Here is a 19,640-nt window from a genome sequence, read left to right on the forward strand (position 1 = left end):
ATCAGCAGGGGAGAGGCTCTGTGGTTTGCTTTTCTTGAATGCTGGCGCCATCTGCTGGTTTTAACCTCAACACTCCTTTCACCGTGTGCTGCTCGGGCAACATGAACTAAATCATTAAATCATAACATAAGTTGATGCCTCATCTCTTACAGCTTTCAGTTAGAATTATACTGGGTATGTCATTATAAATGTGGTGACTGGGAGTAAAAGGTTTGTTCGCAAACCTCCTCCAGAGGTCATAAGTTCATCTCTGTGACGTACTTTTAACGTCAACACAACTGCAAGAGCCTTCACTTACATTTAGTAATGCAGCAGATTAAGAGGGATAGCTCAAAGTTAAACAGGGCTGCCCCCGGTTCTTTTATTACAGTTGAACTCCTCCTAGCTGCATTGACTGTTGCCCTGACAACCTTATGTCACCGTGTCAGAGTTACAATATCCCTCTGTCTCAGCTTTGCTCATCTGTTCAGTTAATTACGTCTGTGCAGTGGCTCGATGGTCGAAAGAAGATTTTGTGTCTTCCTCTGTAGGGAATGTCTCATGTACGGTATATTGTGTAAATTCAAAATTGTACATAACATCTGTAAAGAGAGGGGATATTTTTTTTATAGATCCTCACAGTTTTACATTTTAAGGTTTGGGTCTGAGTAGAGGCTAATGATGTACTAGTAAACAGAAAAATAGTACTACAGGATGCGGTGTGTTTATGTTGGTGTGTAATTCTTCGTGACACTGTCATGTTCATGTTTGTGTACCTGGCAGGGTAAGAGGCCCAGACAGTTTTACTGGAATGCCTATCAGCAAGCAGCTGGCTTGTTAAATACTCTCCAGAGATTTGGTTTCGCCAGACATATGGCAGAAATGTGTTTTTGACTCAAACATGACAATAGTTTAATTTGTTGCCCTTCAAATGGAGCAGTTGAGTCATAATAATAAGAAATGTTCACGTTTTTCTGCTGTTGGGAGGGTCAAAGGGCATTTTTATTTGTGACCGTTAAAGCAGCGAACACATTGTCCCGAAATCATTTCAATTCACATAGTTTTGGAGGATTTAATGCACAAAGACATGCAGAATCCAGAACAAGAATGTTTCCCAGTCTATCAAGTGGCATGGGAGGAGGAATATTCTTGAATCTGGGAGATGTCAGAGAAGCCACAGTTATGCAGCGAGCTGGGCTGTGGCCTCCGTCTTGCGGCAGATCCTCCCCCTCGTCTGGAAGCTGTTTAGTTCTCTTCCAGATGTGGCCGCCTGATTCTTTTAATGATACACTGTTGCAGACAGAGCATAACAAAAATGGGGGTCAAAAAACTACAAAAACAAAACTCCATGAGAAGCAGGGATGAAAAGGAAGCTTGTTTGTGTACTTTTACTTTTGGGTACAATCTAAAATTAGGACTTCTACTACTTCTTCTACTACTACTGGATTTTATTGGACTTTTGGAGAGGCAAGAACTATAGTATATTTATGCTATTATTGCACAATCAGGAGGATGTCCCAGTTTTGCTCTGAAGTTCTTTTCCCTATAAGGCAATCTATAAGAAAACCTTTTCATAAAGAAATGATTATCTTTGGACTTCACTAAAATGGAGAGATTGGTTAGAGATAGGTATTCATATTGAAATGGTTATAATCAGGATAACACACTGGGCCTTTCATGAAGAATAACTGCTACTGAAAGTAGTCTTCAAAAGCATAAGCATCCTGTTTGAGTAACATTTAAGTAAAGGAACAATAGCGTAGATCTTTTCCCCGGCATGTTCTCCAAAAAAATCAAAAAGTAAAGCAGGAATTTCCTTGATGACACATCTGGGACTTGCAGGCTGATTTGTTCCCCCCTCTCACATTCACAGTTTGAAAAATGCCAGTTGCTTACACAGCAGGTGTCTTTGACTTGGTCATCCTCCAGGGAGAACAGGTTGCACAGCTGTCTGGCACACACACACACATATGTGCACACACAAGCAAGAGAAGAGAGAAAGAGGCACTTAATGAAAGATAGCAAACAACTCCTTTACTCGGGTGAACTCTGGGTTCCTGTTGGACAGCTCTGGCAGGGAGATGCTCCCGCTGTGTCTTTTGTATGTCCAAGTGGATCAAACAAAAGCTTATTGAGGAATCTCTGGGAAGCCCAAGCTGTCGGAAAGGAATGCCCCCTCTTGTCTTGTGGCTCAGTGCTTCAGTCTTAATCAGTCACCGGAGGGGCTGGTGAGCTGGGGGCCTCCTGGACTTGCTCCTGGCTTGCTTTTGAGGGAATTACTGTAATTGTTGGGGTTTTGGAATTTATAGAGTGTGGTCTAGACCTACTCTATCTGTAAAGTGTCTCGAGATAACTCTGTTATGATTTGATACTATAAATAAAATTGAATTGAATTGGACCAGGTGGGCGGACAGCAACTCACTCACTCCTGACCTCACTTGCCTCAATAAAATCTATTAGCTGAACACAGAGGGGCAAAAGGCTGATCATGATGTGATACAGATAAATCAAACTAATTGGCCCCTGTTCATGTTCCCACTGTCTAAATCCTTATGTAATTTCTTTCTCAATCCAGGGAATGGCTATATATTTAAATGTTGTGCTTTTTAAAAAGGTTTTTCATTAAAAAATGTTTAAAGTCTATGATAAATAAGAAAACCTGAAGAGGCAGAGGTTCTAAAGTTAGTGGAAGTTATTTTTGCCCGGTAGAAATAATGGAAACATAAAGGGTGTGTTTACCGCTATGAGAAGGCGGAGTTTTCTCCCTGGGGTCCTGAGCCAAACTGGTGTTATGTAACTGATACACTGCTTCTCATCCTGATGTGCAGTTACAAAGTTTACAGGCAGCGGGTCAGCGAACATGGAGATCATCTCAGCAGTTCGTCTGCAGATCGGTAGCGGAACATTTTAAAGAAAATCGGCCCCTAGAGCTGGTTTTTAGCCAAATTACTGTCTTACAGCCTTAAACCTAATTGAAAACTGACCTTAAACAGACTGCCAAGGATCATTGCTGGTTAATGTTCAACTTCTGGAAGCTCTTGGTGTGCCTGAAGAGGAATTTGGAAATGAAACTCTGCATTTAGATTTTGAAAGCAGCCAGAAAGACGGACATGGGCAGCGGTACAAGCCGAGGGAAGAAAGTTGCACCTGCGTGTGTCAGCGAAGTGAACGTGACCAAAACAACTGGCGGTGTCACTTCACCCAAACAGGACAGCCGTCCATTCAAGCCTCTCAAAATCCATGCAATTTTGCGCAACACGCGCAACCGTGCGCAACCGGACTGCCACAGCGAGGGGCACGACTCTGACTTTTCTCGGGAGGACGATGACATTGATGGAGAGATGGACACAGTTCTTGCGGATTACGAGGAGCGAGGGAGAGCTTCCGTGAAGACAAACCCTCCCAAGAAGACGGTCGTCAGATCCAAAACATACGGACTGTGCCATTTTAGTCAGGACGATGAAGAGGACTTCAGCCCAGCTCCTCGGTCCCGAGCCGAGGAGCCACGTGGCTCACATGGTGGATCAAGAGATGTAAACAAGATGAGCAATGATGCTTTCACACTCTCTAAAAAACACACACCGGCGTGCCCCAGTCAGCACAGTGTAAGGACATTTATTTTTCTACTGTTTGCTTATTGATTATTATTGGATGATTTCTCTGATTGTTTTTGTAACATTTTATTACAGCATTAACAGCAGGATGGTTTTCTGAATAGCAATAAGTCTGAAGAATTGTTCAGTGCTAAGATGGAAACACATGATATCTCTTCTCTCCTCTCTGGTTTATGTCAGTCCTCCTCTCAGGGCTTTTTGACAAGAGGGTCTTTGTTGGAAGCTGTTCCCACATCAGAAAAACAATTGTAAGTAGACAGCTCTAATAAATAATGGATTTCCGAGTCAGTGGAGTAGTAAAAGCCGGGCAGAGCCAGATCAAATTAACCTTAAAGGGATCGAACTACCGACCCATTATTCTCAGGGCAGATCAGATTAGTCAGACAGACACGAACATGTGTCTGTTGTTGCAGCTTTGCTCGAGTTGAGTGTGAAAACCGGAAGCACAACTAAGAAAAACATCTCCATAACATGCCTTAAGCACAACTAGGCAGAATATGTTTCACACCACTGGTCCTTGATGGCCCTTTAGAGCATCATATTAATTGGAAATTCATCAGTTGATTGTTTGATGTTGTGGGTTGATTTACTCAAAAGAATAATACATATAGTGTGAAATTAACATAAACATGTATCACTTATATTTCCTGTTATCTTTATTACCATATTGCTGACATGTTTCTCCACTCTCCCCAGGACTTTTGGCAGCTGCCATAGCTCCTGTCTCCCCATGCCAGTCACCATGTACGATGGGTCAGAAGAAGAGCTGATGGACACTATTGAGAAAGAGTTTAGTTGACCCCCAGCTGAGAGTGCTGCAGCAAAGCTGTTGTCCTTCTCAGCTGTTCTCATGGCACACAGCAGTTTGCAGAGGACATTTAAAAAAAAAAAAAGAGAGAGAGAAAGGGAAGCAGGGTTTCTTTTGACAATTTCCTGCCACTAAGGAAGGCTACTATTCACTGTATTTAAGCAGGATTTCCAGGACATTTAACATGGTTTGTGTTTAACTTAAACTGCTGCAATTCAAGCCATAACATTTCCCAAGTCTTATTTAACTACATGAAGCAGTGTAATCGCAGTGTTATAACACCAACTTGAACGGGTGCCAGGAGGTTCTCCTCACAGATCAGGTCAGTGAACTGAGAGAAGCCTCCTTGGTTTGTTATCTGCAGTGGTAAGGTGTCACTGTCCCTCCCTCAACGCTGCTGGGCTCCCGCAGAGCTCAATGCCTACTTATAGTTACCTATTATGTTCTTTACTTTAACTTGTCTGTTAATAGGAAAAGGAGAGAGCACTGACATTTCTCTGGTTTGTAAAACTGAAATCTAGCAGTAAAGGCACATTCTTGTGACCATTGCTATATGCATAAAATAACATTTTCACCAGCAGTTTTGTGCGTGCAGCACAGTGTATATGTAGAATATAGTTTTTCTTGAGTGCCAACCCTGCAAAGGTATGAGCTGGGATTGTTTATTTAAGGTTTCCTTCCTGACCACAGTTCCTGCACTTTTCCACCCTTATGAAGAAGGAATGTGTGGCAGCAGAGACTTTCAGTCAGGCTCAGTTTGACCCTGCTGAGTTTCAGGCACATTCAAACCTAAAGGTCTGCTGCCACTTAGTGGTGGAACACAGTAGTTGTGTGCATGAACACATACTTGAACACTGACGTGAATACTGTATGTGTCAACAAACTGCATGTGTCACTGTTTTAACAAAAGGTGAATTTCAACCAGAAATGTAGAAGAAGAGTTTTGCAATTTTCTTTTATATTGCAAATAAAAAATGATTATTGCTTTATATTTGATCATGTGTGAAGTTTCTGGGAGATTCGATATGCGTGTGTTGACTTAGTTGGCCAATACTTAAAATACCTGTCTAGTCTAATAATCCACATCAGGCAAAAACAGTTTGATGGCCATTTAATCATCACAGAACAGTTTGTGTGTTTTAGCAAGCAGACTGTACAAAATAAAATGTGCATCCCTAAAACAATAAAATACAACACCTTAAATTATTTTGCACAATATATTTAAAAAATAAAAACACTACTGCACAGTGTGACTGAGATGTTCACACTGAAGGGACAACAGTACGTAATTAAGAAATTGTACAATACTGCATTGTTTTTGGCAATTAAGACATTCTTTGAACTAATATTTTTGCTTCTTTGAAGGCCTGTAGAAAGACATCCTCCTCTGTACTGCCGTCAGTAGTTTGGGAGGTAGGAGAGAAAGCTGATTTCTTAGCATCTCATAGTTTCTCGCATTCTTTGCAATGTAATCCTCACAAATCCTGTTAAAAGAAAAATACGGTAATTTTTCATCTATTTTGGGAAAAAGATTACATAAACAAAGTAAATATAACCCTTGAATAGGAGATGATACATCGCAAGGGGTTTATCCTGATGCAATACATTTGATTTATATCATGACTTACAAAGAAATTGATCTTTTTAACAGCATATATTTTTCACTTGCAATAACAGGAGAAGCACCAGTGAAACAATATAATAATATAATTAATGATGGCTCTAACCAGTGTGCACATTATCAGAGCTCTGGAACCAACACGGCTAAATTCAAATTTGTAGCTCTCGTTAATTAATGTTATTAATTTTAACTATGTTTGAGTTGTGTACAGGTCTATTTTAGCTATACAATTATTAGAATTTTCTTTCTGTGATTGTATATATAAATTATGTTTTTGAGATTTGTTAAATATAAGTGTTTTACCTGAATAGAGAATATGGCTGTGTTTGGAAAACAAGTGCATCATTGCAGTGACCCTGAAAAACAATATGCAAGGTGTTTAAAGGTCCATTGTGCCTGTGTTAATGTGAATTCAGCAGTTAGTATTCGTTTGTTGTGATGATATCAGGCCTGTAAAGTTAGAATAATTTCACATCTCTTTTTCAGCTTCTGAAGTGTATCTGTCATACTTACGGTGTCAACAAGGAGGATGTAATCACAACTTCCACCAAACACAATCACATCAGAGTCTTTGCCTGGACATGCTGTGTGCCACAACCTTAGACAGGAGAAATTATGCTATTTAAAATGTATCCACAATTTACAGTAACAATCTGTTACATTTGCAAATATTCATTAATTGCTACCTAGGCTTATTCTTAAAGGGATGCTCGACTTCTCTCCATTTCTTTGTTTCAACATCAAGCAACCACCCATCACCTGATTGAGAAAAATATGTGAGAACATAAAATGACCAAAAGAACAAGGAGAATAAAAGTGAAGAAGTGGGTACATTTTCTTACTCATTGGTTTGCAGTCTACACTGAGACCTCCAAACAGGAACAAGGTGCCGTCTGATACAGCTGTGAGCGTATGCCACGATCTGCCCACAGGAGTGGTGGACACTGGGATTCTGGAAAACATATTTTGCACTATGCTGTGAAAGACAAACCTGGCAACAGCTTTAAATATCAATGACAATGTTGAAATAGAAGTCATTTGGGCACACTTCCCATACGTACATTTCTGACCACGTCCATGACTGAAAGTCTAGGCAGTGAATGTCACTCATCCTGGTTTCCTGCATTTAAAAAAAAGGGGCACAAGTTACTAATGGCAGACTTATTTGTGTATCTGATTTGTGTATCTGTGCTTTTAACTTATTGTTGCCTACTTATGAATATATGAGAAGAACTGAAAACCATGTAGAGCTCCCACCATGACTCTGCCTCCACAAATGTATCCTCTACATCCCATTGTGGCACTGGCGTGGGCGGCCCTGGGGGCTGGAGCACGGCCCTGCACACAACAACTGTCACTGTAAAATCATCTGAGAATTTTGAAATTGTAACAGATTTCCAAAACTGTGAAACTTTCCTTGTCTCTGAAATCACTAATAAGAATCTTTGCATTGCATTCAGTGTATAAAAGCATGAATCACACTGACTCACATTGGTTTGTGGTTCTCTCCAACTGGCTTGCATGGGGTCAAATATATGAACCTCGTTGTTCCATCCCCAGAGGACATCCTCCACCTGAAAACAAAATTTTAAAATACAATGATGCCTATTTTTATGAAGCAATTTAAGGGTATTCTTGTTCAGTACCAGTGATTTAACAATTGTGTCACCAGATGCTGAAATTTATCACTTTCCGGCCTGACACATTTTAGAACAAAATCTCATTGAAATGCATGAAAAAATGTGTCACTGATGTTGTTTTGAAAATATATTCAATGCCTATGCTGTGCTATTGGGATAGCAAACCATGGATGTAGTTGTAGCAAACATCTATGGACACCTATGACAGACTTACAGTCAATAAAAAACATTACCCATGATGCTTCATCTACAATGAAGCTTCTGTTTCTGCTATCGACATTAGTCAGCAGTTTGTGACCATATCCTCCAAAGTAGATGATCCTGGAGAACATTAAACAAAGATGATTACAATTACTATCATGCAAGCGCAGACAAAATACCATTTGGATGTTTAGTCATTACAGCAACAATGATTAAAGAACAAAGCTAAAAACGCTAGCAAGGATATGAAAAATGTAAGCTTATGACTTTTAATTTACTGAGACAAAGAAAGGTGGAATGGAATATATAATATCAACATACAACCACAGTTGGGTACAGGTGCAGGACAAAACAGCAACAAAGGAAAAGGAGAGGCTGACCGCACACTGAAATGTTCATGCTCCCAAGTTTTTTAGTGCAACATTTTGACCTGCAAGGTCTTCGTCGGGCAAACTCTTGAAAATATCAGTGTGCGGACAGCCTCTTCTTATATCAAAAATAAATCCACACATGGAAACAATCAGTATGCAACTGAAAAAAAAAATTCCCATAAAGTCAGTGTCCAACCCTCCAAATCTGGGTTTTGTCCAGTAATAATGAAGTAGTAGTTTATAAAGTTACAACCACAACTTGCCCAGCAGTGCATTATGCAGTCATACAGTCCTGGAAATAGAAGTCAGTAAAAATTCACATTTTCATAGTGCTTACTTTCCATTGTAAACCCAGCAGGACAGTTTGTCTCGAGGCGAAGGAGCAGAACCGGTCTCATGTATGATCTTCCTCCACGTGTATTTACCGTCTGTCAGGTTGACACAATAGATCTGTTTGAAGTCAAACACTGATCACTTCTTCATGTTGACACAGCTCAGTCTAAGCTGTGACCTTTGGGTGTGTTCACACTGATTTATTGTGTCAGTGTACTCGCACCCTACAGGATATTTTACACATACTTTTGTGTTCATAGTTATTTTTTAACCACAGAAAAAAACAATTTAAAAAGCATGTAGTTTATGCAAAGTAAACCATAATTAAAGTGTCATGTGTGGAGCATCAGTTATCAGCCTCACCTGATTGGTCTGTCCATTGTCATTACAACCTCCAAATATGTACAAGTGTCCATTCAGAGAGCAGCCGCAGGTCCCGGACATAGAGGGAGGGACTTCCCCTGACATGTGAAACACTTCCCTTCAAAAACAGAGTGTAGAAAATGTGGATAAACTACTCACATTCGCTTATTTAATGACACTTTTTTTTTTACAATGCCAACTATTCAGCAGAAAGCTTCTGGCAAGTGCTTGTCATTCTTAACATAGGAAAAATGTGACATGACAGGGCTGTGTCAAAATTAGTGGGGAAATCACCAGAAAGCTGTCAAAACATAATTTGTCATTTTCCTTTTCTTTGTTTTGACCACAAACAGGCACATTTGGAATTTTTTAATATTCTTACCATACACCTCGTTCTAAGTCATACACCCAGATTTCATCATTGGGAAGGAACACTTCATTGTCAGCAATTGACTGTAGAGAATACAACATGTCTATTATTATTTATTTTTTTAAATGTGTAGTAGTAATACGCAAGTCTGTCATAGCTACAGAAATATAGCCTGTCAATACAAAAGAAAATAATTATGACCAATGCAAAAGCATGTAAGTAAAATTCTGAAAATGTGCTCTAAACCACATCAGCATGCTAACTGATGGTTTGCTCAATTTCGTTTATTTACTTATAAGTAGCCTGTATCTTTTGTAGTGTGTATATGTGTATTGCGCAAACGTGGTGGAGGAAGTAGTCAGATATTTTACTTAAGTAAAAGTAGTAACACCACCTCATGAAAACTACTGTGACAAGTAATAGTTCTACATTTAAAATGTTAGAGTACAAGTACAGAAGTATTATCTGCATTGTACATTAAGTATCAAAAGTAAAAGTACTTGTTATGCACAATGACCCGGGCCATTTCATTATATTTATTCCATTACAGTATTATTATTGATGTATTATCAATAATGCACCAACAAGCAGCATATTGTAGTGTTATCTGCAACCATGGATCATATTTCACAAGCTGATCATATGTTTGCAGTAATATTTTAATCAGAAAGTTAAAAAAAAAAAGTATAAAGGGCAATATTTTCATTTGAAATGTTAGTGTAGAGTAGTACTTAAAGATTACTTTAGCCAGTAAACTTGAGTACATTTTCTTATTTCCCTTACATATATGACGCAGCAATTGGCCTTGAGCAAGCTGGTTAAACAGCTGTTTTGGTAATGTGTGTTAGTTTGTTTTTCTCACCATGTAACCTCCCCACACATACAGCAGGGTTTCCTCCACCACAGCCGTGTGTCCACTCCTCTCCCGGGCCACCAGCTCCGAGCAGTGCCTCTCAAATGCAGAATCCATGACTGTTTGCTATTAATAAAAAGAGAGTGAAAGAATGTGCCCTTGAGCCTAAAATGATTACAAAAATATCTAATATCGCCTAAATTCTTAGCTGCAGTTTTAATAGTAAGGAAAGTAACATAAAACAGAGTAGAGCTGACACAATAGCCTACAGGCTTTCAATTCCCTGATGTTGTAATCAGTTTAAACATAAACATTACTGAAGTATGGTATATTTGTACAAAATTGGAAGCCTGCGTATCATATCCGGAGTGATAAAACTGAGGTGGTTAACAACTTTTATTCAAGATAGTGATGATTTCTGGTATTAGGCCTACATTCCTTCTAAGATATTTGACAAATGTGGTGGGATAGACTTTCTTTTAAGATGTGATTTTAATGTTACTAAACTACCTGTCAAGCTGTCTAGATTTCATGAGCAGGTCCTCTTGTACTGGAAAATGATTTATAAACACAACTTTACTCTACTTTACAGAGCTGTCCAATATGGAATAATAGGTGCATCCTTTATAAAAGGGAAATCGTTATGTTATGGTGATTGGGTTGAGAGAGGTGTCTTGTCTATTCTACATCTGATGGATTTAAGTGGGACTTTTTTGGAGTATGATGAATTCATTAGTAACTTGAGGTGTACCAAGAAACAATACTCAGTAGTTATTAAAGCTATTCCACAGGCAATGGTTAATTTGGTTAAAGGCATGTTGCAGTAAGATGCAGGAGGACCACATATGCCTTCTCTGTTTGTTGAGGAATTAGATTTTAAGGTGACAACATGCACAAACAAATTTATAAGGGGTGCCCTTACATCTGTATTATTCCCCTACTTAAAGACTATCCTAGAGATTGTAAGGAGAAAAAGAACCAGATACCTCACTCTTCCTGTTTCACAGAAAGCAAAAGAAACAAATTTTAAAGTGTTGAACGATATATATATATATATATATATATATATATATATATATATATATATATCCAATAGGTTTCTGAAACAAAGATTTAACATTGACAAGAATAATTGTACTTTTTGTAATTCAGATATGGAAACCTTAGAACATTTGTTTTTTGAGTGTAGTGTAACTAAATCTTTTTGGGATTTGGTCAGAAGTTGGATTTCTGAAAAGGTTTCAGAAGCACCGTCTTTGAGCTATGGGGACATTAAATTGGGAGTGTTAATGGAGGACAAAAAAGGGACCAGATGTATAACACCTTGATTATTTTGGCTAAACAGTTTATCCACAAACGTAGATTTTTGAAGGTGGGACCTTTATTTTGTGTGTTCATGAATGAGTCAAGTATGTATAAGAAATCTTTGAAATGTATAAAAACTAAACAAGCAGTGGATGTGTTACAGATCTTACAAGTATTGGTTGTGGACTAGACCTCTATTTATTTATTTATTTTTTATCTGTTTTTTTGTTTGTTTTTTCCTTTCTTTTTTATAATTAAATTGTCTCTTTGTTATAGTTGGATACCTAGTCTGTATTTGGTAGGCTAGCCTACTCGTATTAATCGTTAAATGAAGTTTGTAATGGCCTGAATTTGTTAAATAAAGGTTGGATTGAAAAAAAAGCAGATACAGCCACTAACAAACGGTGTCCACAATACAGGAATATTTTGAACATTTCTTTTCCACAAAAACAATTATAAACATACTTGCGTGCTGCAGTACGCTTTTAGATGTGGTATAGTTGTTTTCTCATGATGTGAACGCCAAAACACAGCAGAAGCGATCGTCGTTCCACTAAGCTCAGCTGTCAAAAACAGCATTAAAAAAAACAACTTCCGGCCTTTTTTTGCTTGTCAAAATAAAAGCTTCTGCCAGGGGCCCTGAGTTTAGTAGCAATGTGGATATACAGTGCTATTCGTTCTCTGATGTGCATTACACAAAGTGAAAAATACAACGTTTCGGTCTCAGACCTTCATTCTTCTAAATAAATTATTGCTTGCGTAATGGTCAGTGTGCGGGATTTTCTCTAAAAATAAGCTCTGTAAATACTCAAGCTACAATACATGTTGGGTTTATAAACCCATAACATCATGTAGCCAGGCTAGCCTACATGTGACGTAACAACAACAACAACAACAACAATAATAATAATAATAATAATAATAATAATAATAATAATAATAATAATACATTTTGTTCATTCCAAACTTTTAACCGAGGGAGGATTTTTGTTAAATATATTTTTTATCTTCATTGAAAGCAAAATGCAGGACATACATGCTTTTCTCATGATAAAACGGTAAAACGTGCTAGTGAATTAGATTAACAACACCCAAAGGTAAAAGGATAATACAGGTTGAAAGCTCCTAAGGAAAAAAATATATAACACGTAGGACGAGAGTTGAAAAATTGTACATTCAAGTGATTCGTTTTCTGGGGGTCTGTGAGCATTGACATATATATAAGCAAAGAATTTCTAATATAGACCGGCTTTGATATAAGCAAAGCCGGTCTACGGATATATTAGAAGTTCTTTGATATAAGTCTGTGAGGAGTGCGTGTAGGATTATTCAGCGGAAGTGATGAAACAAATGCGGAAGTTGACATGTATTTAGCGCCAAATCTTGAGTTGGACTGTAACAGCCATGGATGTTGCTCCCAAAATAAAGACAAAAGTGTCCGCTGGATTCAAAATGCGGGGACTTATACTACGACCGTATGTATTTTAATAATAGTTAAACGTTGTTCTAATGTTGTTGTTTTTTGCAAATGTTGTAATGTTATTGCCATTCGTGAAGCAGGAGAGCTAACACTATGTCACTTTAAAGGCAGCGATGGTCTGGATGCGGTACAGGAAATAGTATGGCGCAGGCTGTGTTTTTGTTTAGATTTTCATGTTTTCTTAATTGTTTGGTAGTCCACTGAAGCCTGGAGGTACCTTGTTGTACCTTTAATCGCTCAACATTACACTTGAACTGACCATCTAACCAACGTTAACGTTCCTTAACTGATATTTAAACTGCTTTAAATCTTGCACTCTTAGTTAAAGATGAATTACGGCAGGCATTTAAACTAACTAACTACGGCATATCCAATTCCTAGACTTTAACTTTAACTGAATCATCAGCTGGTTGCAGGGATCATACACATTCTTTCAGATTGCATTTTCGGATTGCCACAAAACATACCTCTCTATAATGCACAGTCTCTGCCCTACCATCAAGTATTTTATTTTGTCTATACTTTACCTAGCTAGTAACCTTGGTGAATATGTAGAAGTTTCACTTTTCTAGCAAAAGTAATAGTGGGATACACGTTCCTTTTGGTCTGCCACAAAATGTATCCCCTCTCTATAATGCACCGATGCTGACCTACCATCAAGTATTTTATTTTCTATATACTTCAGATCATGCCTAATACCCTTGGTGAATTTGGAGACATTTCTAGTTAGTTCCTAGCAAAAGTCATAGATAGGGATACACATGCTTGCCCTACTATGAAGTATTTTATTTGGTGTGTTCTTTAGATCATTCCTAATTACCTTCTCGCTGTGTGTGTGTGTGTGTGTGTGTGTGTGTGTGTGTGTGTGTGTGTGTGTGTGTGCGCGCGCGCGCGCGTGTGTGTATAACAGTGCTTACTCTTGAATTGTGTAAGTTAGAGCCCTGATTAACCTTAACTGCATTCATTAAATAGGCTACACTTTAACTGACACTTCACCTCCTTTCATGCTCATACTTAAGGTGACACTTCAAATCCTTATGTGGTCCAGCTTAAATTTAAACTGTTGTATAATATATAACAAGCAAACAATTGGCATTTTAAAACATTTTAGGCTGTTAATATTATTTCTAAAGTCAATTGTTCTCATATCAGCAGTCAAAGGGAAGAAACAATAACAACATTTGCATGTTTCCTTTTTTTTGTGCTCCAGTGACGCCAGCAGATACCTTGTGGAGGCCCTGGAGTCTGTCAATGCCTCTGAACTGGATGATATTATTGAAAAGGTCCTGGATGCAGTTGAAAAGCAACCATGTAAGTACAGTCCTATGTGTCTCTACAGATCACAGTGTGTTTCGAGCGCAATCAGGTGAATGCACTACTTACTGTGTTTCTGTATTCCTGAAGTGTGCTTGCAGGTTGTGACCACAGGTTGTGTTTTCTAACAGTGTCCTCTAGTATGATAGAGCTGTCTGTGGTGGAGATTGCAGTTCAGGATTGTACTCAGTCTTGTGATGAAACCATGTAAGTGTTTTTCCTATTGATTTGATCGATCATAATGCAACAGTTTCACTACAAACTACATTTTGCGAGGTTGTATAGCTTTAGCTAAAAGTTGTTTACCTCTCTTCCAGAGATAATGTTTTCAACATCATTGGAGCTTTTGATGTGCCCAGATACATTTACAGTGTGGAGCGGAAGAAATTTGTACCGTGAGTAAAGGGACAGTTTCTTTCTTGTTTGTTTTAAAATAATCCCAGAATTATTTCAATTACAAATGCTACATTTTGCTGATGGTGTTAGACCAAGTGTATACACATACATGTACTGCAGACAACGTTTTTAAAGTTTTCATTTTGGCTTTTTTATTCAGCATTAGTATGACGAGCCATTCAGCACCCAGTCTGTGTGGTTTGGCCAAAGACAAAGCTGAACTGTTTAGGGAGCGCTACACCATCTTACAACAGGTGAGTGAGCACAGTTCATTACCAAATTCCCAGACTGGTGAACTGACCCACTCTCTTTACCGCTATGCCCAATATGTGTATCTTGCATTATGTTGTATTTATACAGACATATTTTTTGTAGCGTATACATCGGCACCAGCTCTTCACCCCACCTGCAATAGGTGCTGCTGTTGAAGAGGGTCAAAACAAATTTCAGGTAACGCATCTTAAAACATGAATTTAAATTAAACGTATCTTACTGTTTTGCATCTTACTGATTTTTTTGTTTGTTTGTGATTTGTCTTTTCTAGCTCAAGACAATTGAAGCACTGCTTGGTAGCACATCTAAACTGGGAGAGGTGATTGTACTAGGGATGGTCACACAAATGAAAGAGGTGAGTTCATGATGAAGAGCTCTTTCCTGTCTGTTTTTCAGTACAATGTATATTTCCATCTAGTTTCTGAAACATTTCATATTTTTTAAGGGTACATTTTTCTTGGAGGACCCAAGTGGAACAGTACAGCTCGACATGTCCAAAGCAATATCCTTTCATATATTTGTTGAAGCGGCTCAAAAAAACTACTTTATATTATACAATCGTGTTGCTTTTAAAGTCGATGTATTCCTTAACTAGATTCTCACCAGTTTCATAATGGCCTGTACACAGAGTCCTGCTTTGTACTGGCAGAGGGTAAGATAACACCTACTACTACAACTGCAGTAAAGCAAATTTAAAAAAGATGCAATAAGATTTTTATTTCACCTTTTATTTTTACAGGCAAGTCATTAAGAACAAGTTCTTATTTACAATGGTGGCCTCACAAGCAAAAAAAGCCACTTAGCAGAAGGGAAGGAGGGCCAGGAGATAAAATACATTAGACATGCATACAGTTTAAAATTACATAAAATATAATTTGATGTAACAACTAAAATTGGCAATAAGAACACAGACAGCAGTCAACAAGTATGTAACAAGAGAAGTGAACAGGTACATGGGTGGATAATAAAGAATTGATATATTTATTAAAGTATTTTTATTTATTAAGGTTGGTATGAGGACTCGGTTTTCCACGTCAATGGCTTTGGGTTTCCACCAACAGAGCCATCATCAGGCACAAGGTCAGTATTGAGTCTCCAATTACAATATTATATATCCATTTAAAAATGATGTATTTTAGCTTGAAGTTTAGCATTAGGTTACCTTTTACAGGATACTTAACTCTTGTAGAAATTGTTTAGTTTATAAAGGACACAGCTTCATGTAAAAGAACAGTGAGTCACTGACAATTCTTGCTTTATTGCCAGGGCATACTACGGCAATCTGAACTTCTTTGGTGGTCCATCCACCACTTCGGTGAAGGCTTCAGCCAAGCTGAAGCAGCTGGAGGAGGAGAATGAGGACGCCATGTTTGTAATTGTTTCTGATGTGTGGCTGGACAGCGTTGAAGTGATGGAAAAGCTCAACATAATGTTCTCAGGTCTGGTATTGCACCATAGTTTTAGACTTTACAGGTCAAGAATATGCATTTCATGAGACACAATCACATTTAGCTTCACTTTGTTTTTTCCTACAGGCTATGCTTCGATGCCCCCCACCTGTTTCATTTTGTGTGGTAACTTCTCTTCTGCCCCGTATGGAAAAACCCAGATCAAATCACTCAAAGGTGAGACTTTTTGGTCCTCATCACTCATAACATACTGTAGACTTTGAGATAAGATAAGATGTGTAATAAAGGGATAAATGGACAGCATTTCAAAAGCTAACTAATTTTTCTCTTTTCAGAGTCATTGAAGGCTCTTGCTGATGCTATATGTGCATACCCCAGCATTCACAACAGGTAGGATCATAGAGCGTTGTTACTCTAGTCTGCTTTGGTTTTATTCTTAAAACTTCCCTGTGGAGTAGTGCTATAGAGCTGTTTTTCTACGTATGAGTGGGTTTATCTTGTGCATGAGGATGTACATGCACATGGGTGCGCCGATACACATTACTGTCCATGGTTTCACACTATTCCACTGATCTATGTGTGGCAGTAAAATGCCAAGATATGCTGCAATCCGCCACCAAACTGCAAGCTAGTTAACATGGATGTAAACAATTCTGGATTTAAATGTAAACTTAATAAATCAGCTATTCAAATGTTTTATGAGGCAGGAAATGCAATCAATGTGTTTGTTAAAGCTCAAGGATATACACATTGCATTTGGTGAGTAACTAAGAATGTTATCACAAGTCTTGTTTGTTTATAAGAAAACTCCACAGGGCACCTTAAATTATTCAAGTTTCAATATGGTTGACTTAAATGTATTCACTCTTATCCTGCAGTTGTCGCTTTGTGTTTGTTCCTGGCCCTGAAGACCCTGGTCCAGGCACGATCCTGCCACGGTAAACATTAAGAGGCATCTGTTTTTTGACATAATTATGTGAGTTTTGTTCGGTGACAAATGTGGATAAATGTTTTTCTTAGTCCTCCTTTGGCAGATCACATCACGGAGGAGTTCCGACAGAGGGTGCCATTTTCAGTGTTCACTACTAACCCATGCAGGTAAAACATATAAGGCTTTGTTTTTTTATTAATGTCAAAATGTTTGTTATGGTTCTGTTGTAAACAAGATTGATTTGCAAGCCTTTGAGAAATTAGTGACTGGAGTCATGGCATTGTCTTGACATAATACTTCTGTTCTCTGTTCTAGAAACTAAAAGTGAACTGCCTTGTTTTCCTGACAGGATCCAATACTGCAGCCAGGAGATCGTCGTCATCAGGGAAGACCTGGTCAACAAGATGTGCAGGAACTGTGTCCGGTTGCCCAGTAACAATCTTGACATTCCAAACCATGTGAGTTTCAGCTTCTCTGAACAAACCTTCATACCGAGTGAACGTCCTCTCATCAAACGGTTGTGTTGTGTTGTCAGAGGTTTTACTTGCCTTGTCATCCTTTCTAAGTGCTCCTTAAGCAAGGAGTTGTGGCTGCAAAGATGTTAAACCTACATAGTCTGGTCTCATTTCTAACAAAACACAATGTGAAATGTCCTTTTATTTTTGTAAATAAATGACCTTGTCATTTTCATCCTCCTCTCCGCAGTTTGTTAAGACTATCCTATCCCAGGGTCACTTGACTCCACTGCCTCTGTATGTCAGTCCTGTATTCTGGGCGTACGACTACTCCCTGCGTGTTTACCCAATCCCTGATGTCATCGTTTTTGCAGACAAATACGACCCATTCAGCATCAAAAACACAGAATGTCTCTGTGTCAATCCGGTAAGAAACAGAAACCACAGTGAGGGAACTTCAAATTATCTATTGGCAAAAATGATAACAATGGTTGTTTTTTTAAGTTTGCTGTATATCATGGTCTTGTCTCAATATGGACTCATGTTGTATTTGTCACTAATATATAATTCTTTTTTATTTTTTTATATATATATATTTTTTTTTTTCTACAGGGTTCATTCCCAAGAAGTGGCTTCACATTCAAAGTGTACTACCCATCCAGCAGAACTGTTGAGGACAGGTAGGATGTGTTCTGGGGAAGTTTCACTTTTCTCTCCCCATCATTCACTACAGATAACTTTAATTTCAACCATCACTGATGCTCATACTAATCGGTTGTGTTCTTGTGTGTTCACAGCAAACTTCAAGGATTGTAAAGGAAATTATGGATTTAGAAATTGATCTGTTTCAATTGTCTTGTACATTGCTTGAGTATGATACTGTAGGCTTAAAATTGATTGGTAATCAAATCGCTGTAGTGTTTTATTTTGTATGTATCGTATGTATGTTCTGTCATGAATAATAAAGGTTTTATTCTTGGTACTGACATCTTTGTGCATGCATAATGATCAGACCTACTTTGAGCAATCTCAAAAACTGTGGTCTCCTTGCATGTCTTCAAAGTTAGTTTTGGACTTAAATTTCACTCATATATATATATATATATATATATATATATATATATATATATATATATATATATAATTAGGATTTTTATTCTTCATATTTGCAAGCAATGGACTGTTGATGTATTTAAACTGTTAATGAAAGGGGCAAAGTAAAGACTGGTTGTTTTTATATGAGAAGTGACAACCTAGGAGGTGTTAAAAACCACCAGGTAGAAAATAAAAATAGGTATTTAACCACCTCGGCTGAGCTGATGGTGTATTCCCTTAATATAATGTATCCATGTGTACTCCGCTTATGTATGCCAACCTTTTTTCTCCTACTTTATTGAGAAAATACATTAAAATATACAACATTTCAGAAACATACTCAAAATAATGATCCAGATAAACAATAATATGACTTTAAATGAATATAAATAGTGTTAATAACAAAAAGATAGTATATAGAGGGGGATGAATAAACAATAATATAAAATGACAAACAAAATACATTATTCCTATAAAAGTTCACCGTACAGTATAAATGTTTTGTTACTTTTTTTTGTGTCTTTAAGTTTTAGAGACTTAATATATTCCTTGAATTCGAATAAAAAAATCTGTGAAATTCGAAGTAACATTTGTTTTGCATTTATGTAAGTACATATTGCAAGATAAAACCAAAAAGTTAACAATAAATATTTAATAAATAAAAAATATTTTTACATTCAGTTTTGACATTATTATTGGTTTGACACAATATATAATGCATAATATGAGTCCAAAAAGTAATTGAATGTATAGAAAAGTAAAATAAATGTATTATAGAGTCTGGTTCATCATTGCAAAACCTGCATTTGTTTTCAATATTTAAGAATTT

At 37.6% G+C, this 19,640-nt stretch overlaps 3 protein-coding genes across 3 annotated transcripts; 2 read left to right on the forward strand and 1 right to left on the reverse strand.

The window, feature by feature from the left end:
* The first annotated feature begins 2,808 nt into the window (after positions 1–2,808).
* LOC120549797 lies at positions 2,809–5,390 on the forward strand. Its single transcript, XM_039786936.1, has 3 exons — positions 2,809–3,584; positions 3,774–3,841; positions 4,290–5,390. Exons 1-3 carry the CDS (start codon positions 3,090–3,092, stop codon positions 4,390–4,392), a joined length of 666 nt encoding a protein of 221 aa, XP_039642870.1. The 5' UTR covers positions 2,809–3,089; the 3' UTR covers positions 4,393–5,390.
* A 105-nt stretch (positions 5,391–5,495) lies between these two features.
* On the reverse strand, positions 5,496–12,041 carry LOC120549796 (kelch domain-containing protein 1-like). The gene is made up of 14 exons (XM_039786935.1): positions 11,924–12,041; positions 10,163–10,279; positions 9,313–9,383; positions 8,931–9,048; positions 8,572–8,684; positions 7,896–7,983; positions 7,513–7,596; positions 7,280–7,360; positions 7,084–7,142; positions 6,865–6,974; positions 6,709–6,781; positions 6,536–6,620; positions 6,326–6,378; positions 5,496–5,885 (listed from the first exon to the last, which is right to left on the reverse strand). Exons 1-14 carry the CDS (start codon positions 12,035–12,037, stop codon positions 5,744–5,746), a joined length of 1,308 nt encoding a protein of 435 aa, XP_039642869.1. The 5' UTR covers positions 12,038–12,041; the 3' UTR covers positions 5,496–5,743.
* A 767-nt stretch (positions 12,042–12,808) lies between these two features.
* On the forward strand, positions 12,809–18,702 carry pole2 (polymerase (DNA directed), epsilon 2). Its single transcript, XM_039785274.1, has 19 exons — positions 12,809–12,933; positions 14,149–14,249; positions 14,384–14,459; positions 14,570–14,647; positions 14,809–14,902; positions 15,024–15,098; positions 15,193–15,276; positions 15,367–15,423; positions 15,525–15,573; positions 15,929–16,001; positions 16,188–16,360; positions 16,457–16,546; positions 16,666–16,720; positions 17,209–17,268; positions 17,351–17,428; positions 17,611–17,719; positions 17,967–18,143; positions 18,329–18,396; positions 18,514–18,702. Exons 1-19 carry the CDS (start codon positions 12,863–12,865, stop codon positions 18,530–18,532), a joined length of 1,587 nt encoding a protein of 528 aa, XP_039641208.1. The 5' UTR covers positions 12,809–12,862; the 3' UTR covers positions 18,533–18,702.
* The last annotated feature ends 938 nt before the right edge of the window (positions 18,703–19,640 follow it).

The sequence above is a fragment of the Perca fluviatilis genome, chromosome 20 (genome assembly GCF_010015445.1).
Source record: "Perca fluviatilis chromosome 20, GENO_Pfluv_1.0, whole genome shotgun sequence".
Taxonomy (NCBI): Eukaryota; Metazoa; Chordata; class Actinopteri; order Perciformes; family Percidae; genus Perca; species Perca fluviatilis.

What these genes read in the sequence shown, in the direction of transcription:
- LOC120549797 (XM_039786936.1), top strand. Translation starts at nt 3,090, where the DNA reads ATGGGCAGCGGTACAAGCCGAGGGAAGAAAGTTGCACCTGCGTGTGTC. An exon ending in CGTGCCCCAGTCAGCACAGT is followed by an intron (nt 3,585 to 3,773) that starts GTAAGGACATTT and finishes GGTTTATGTCAG; the next exon opens with TCCTCCTCTCAGGGCTTTTT. An exon ending in CCCACATCAGAAAAACAATT is followed by an intron (nt 3,842 to 4,289) that starts GTAAGTAGACAG and finishes CACTCTCCCCAG; the next exon opens with GACTTTTGGCAGCTGCCATA.
- LOC120549796 (XM_039786935.1), bottom strand. Translation starts at nt 12,037, where the DNA reads ATGCTGTTTTTGACAGCTGAGCTTAGTGGAACGACGATCGCTTCTGCT. An exon ending in ATGTGTGGGGAGGTTACATG is followed by an intron (nt 9,384 to 10,162) that starts GTGAGAAAAACA and finishes TATTCTCTACAG; the next exon opens with TCAATTGCTGACAATGAAGT. An exon ending in ACAATGGACAGACCAATCAG is followed by an intron (nt 8,685 to 8,930) that starts GTGAGGCTGATA and finishes GACTTCAAACAG; the next exon opens with ATCTATTGTGTCAACCTGAC.
- pole2 (XM_039785274.1), top strand. Translation starts at nt 12,863, where the DNA reads ATGGATGTTGCTCCCAAAATAAAGACAAAAGTGTCCGCTGGATTCAAA. An exon ending in TGCAGTTGAAAAGCAACCAT is followed by an intron (nt 14,250 to 14,383) that starts GTAAGTACAGTC and finishes GTTTTCTAACAG; the next exon opens with TGTCCTCTAGTATGATAGAG. An exon ending in GAGCCATCATCAGGCACAAG is followed by an intron (nt 16,002 to 16,187) that starts GTCAGTATTGAG and finishes CTTTATTGCCAG; the next exon opens with GGCATACTACGGCAATCTGA.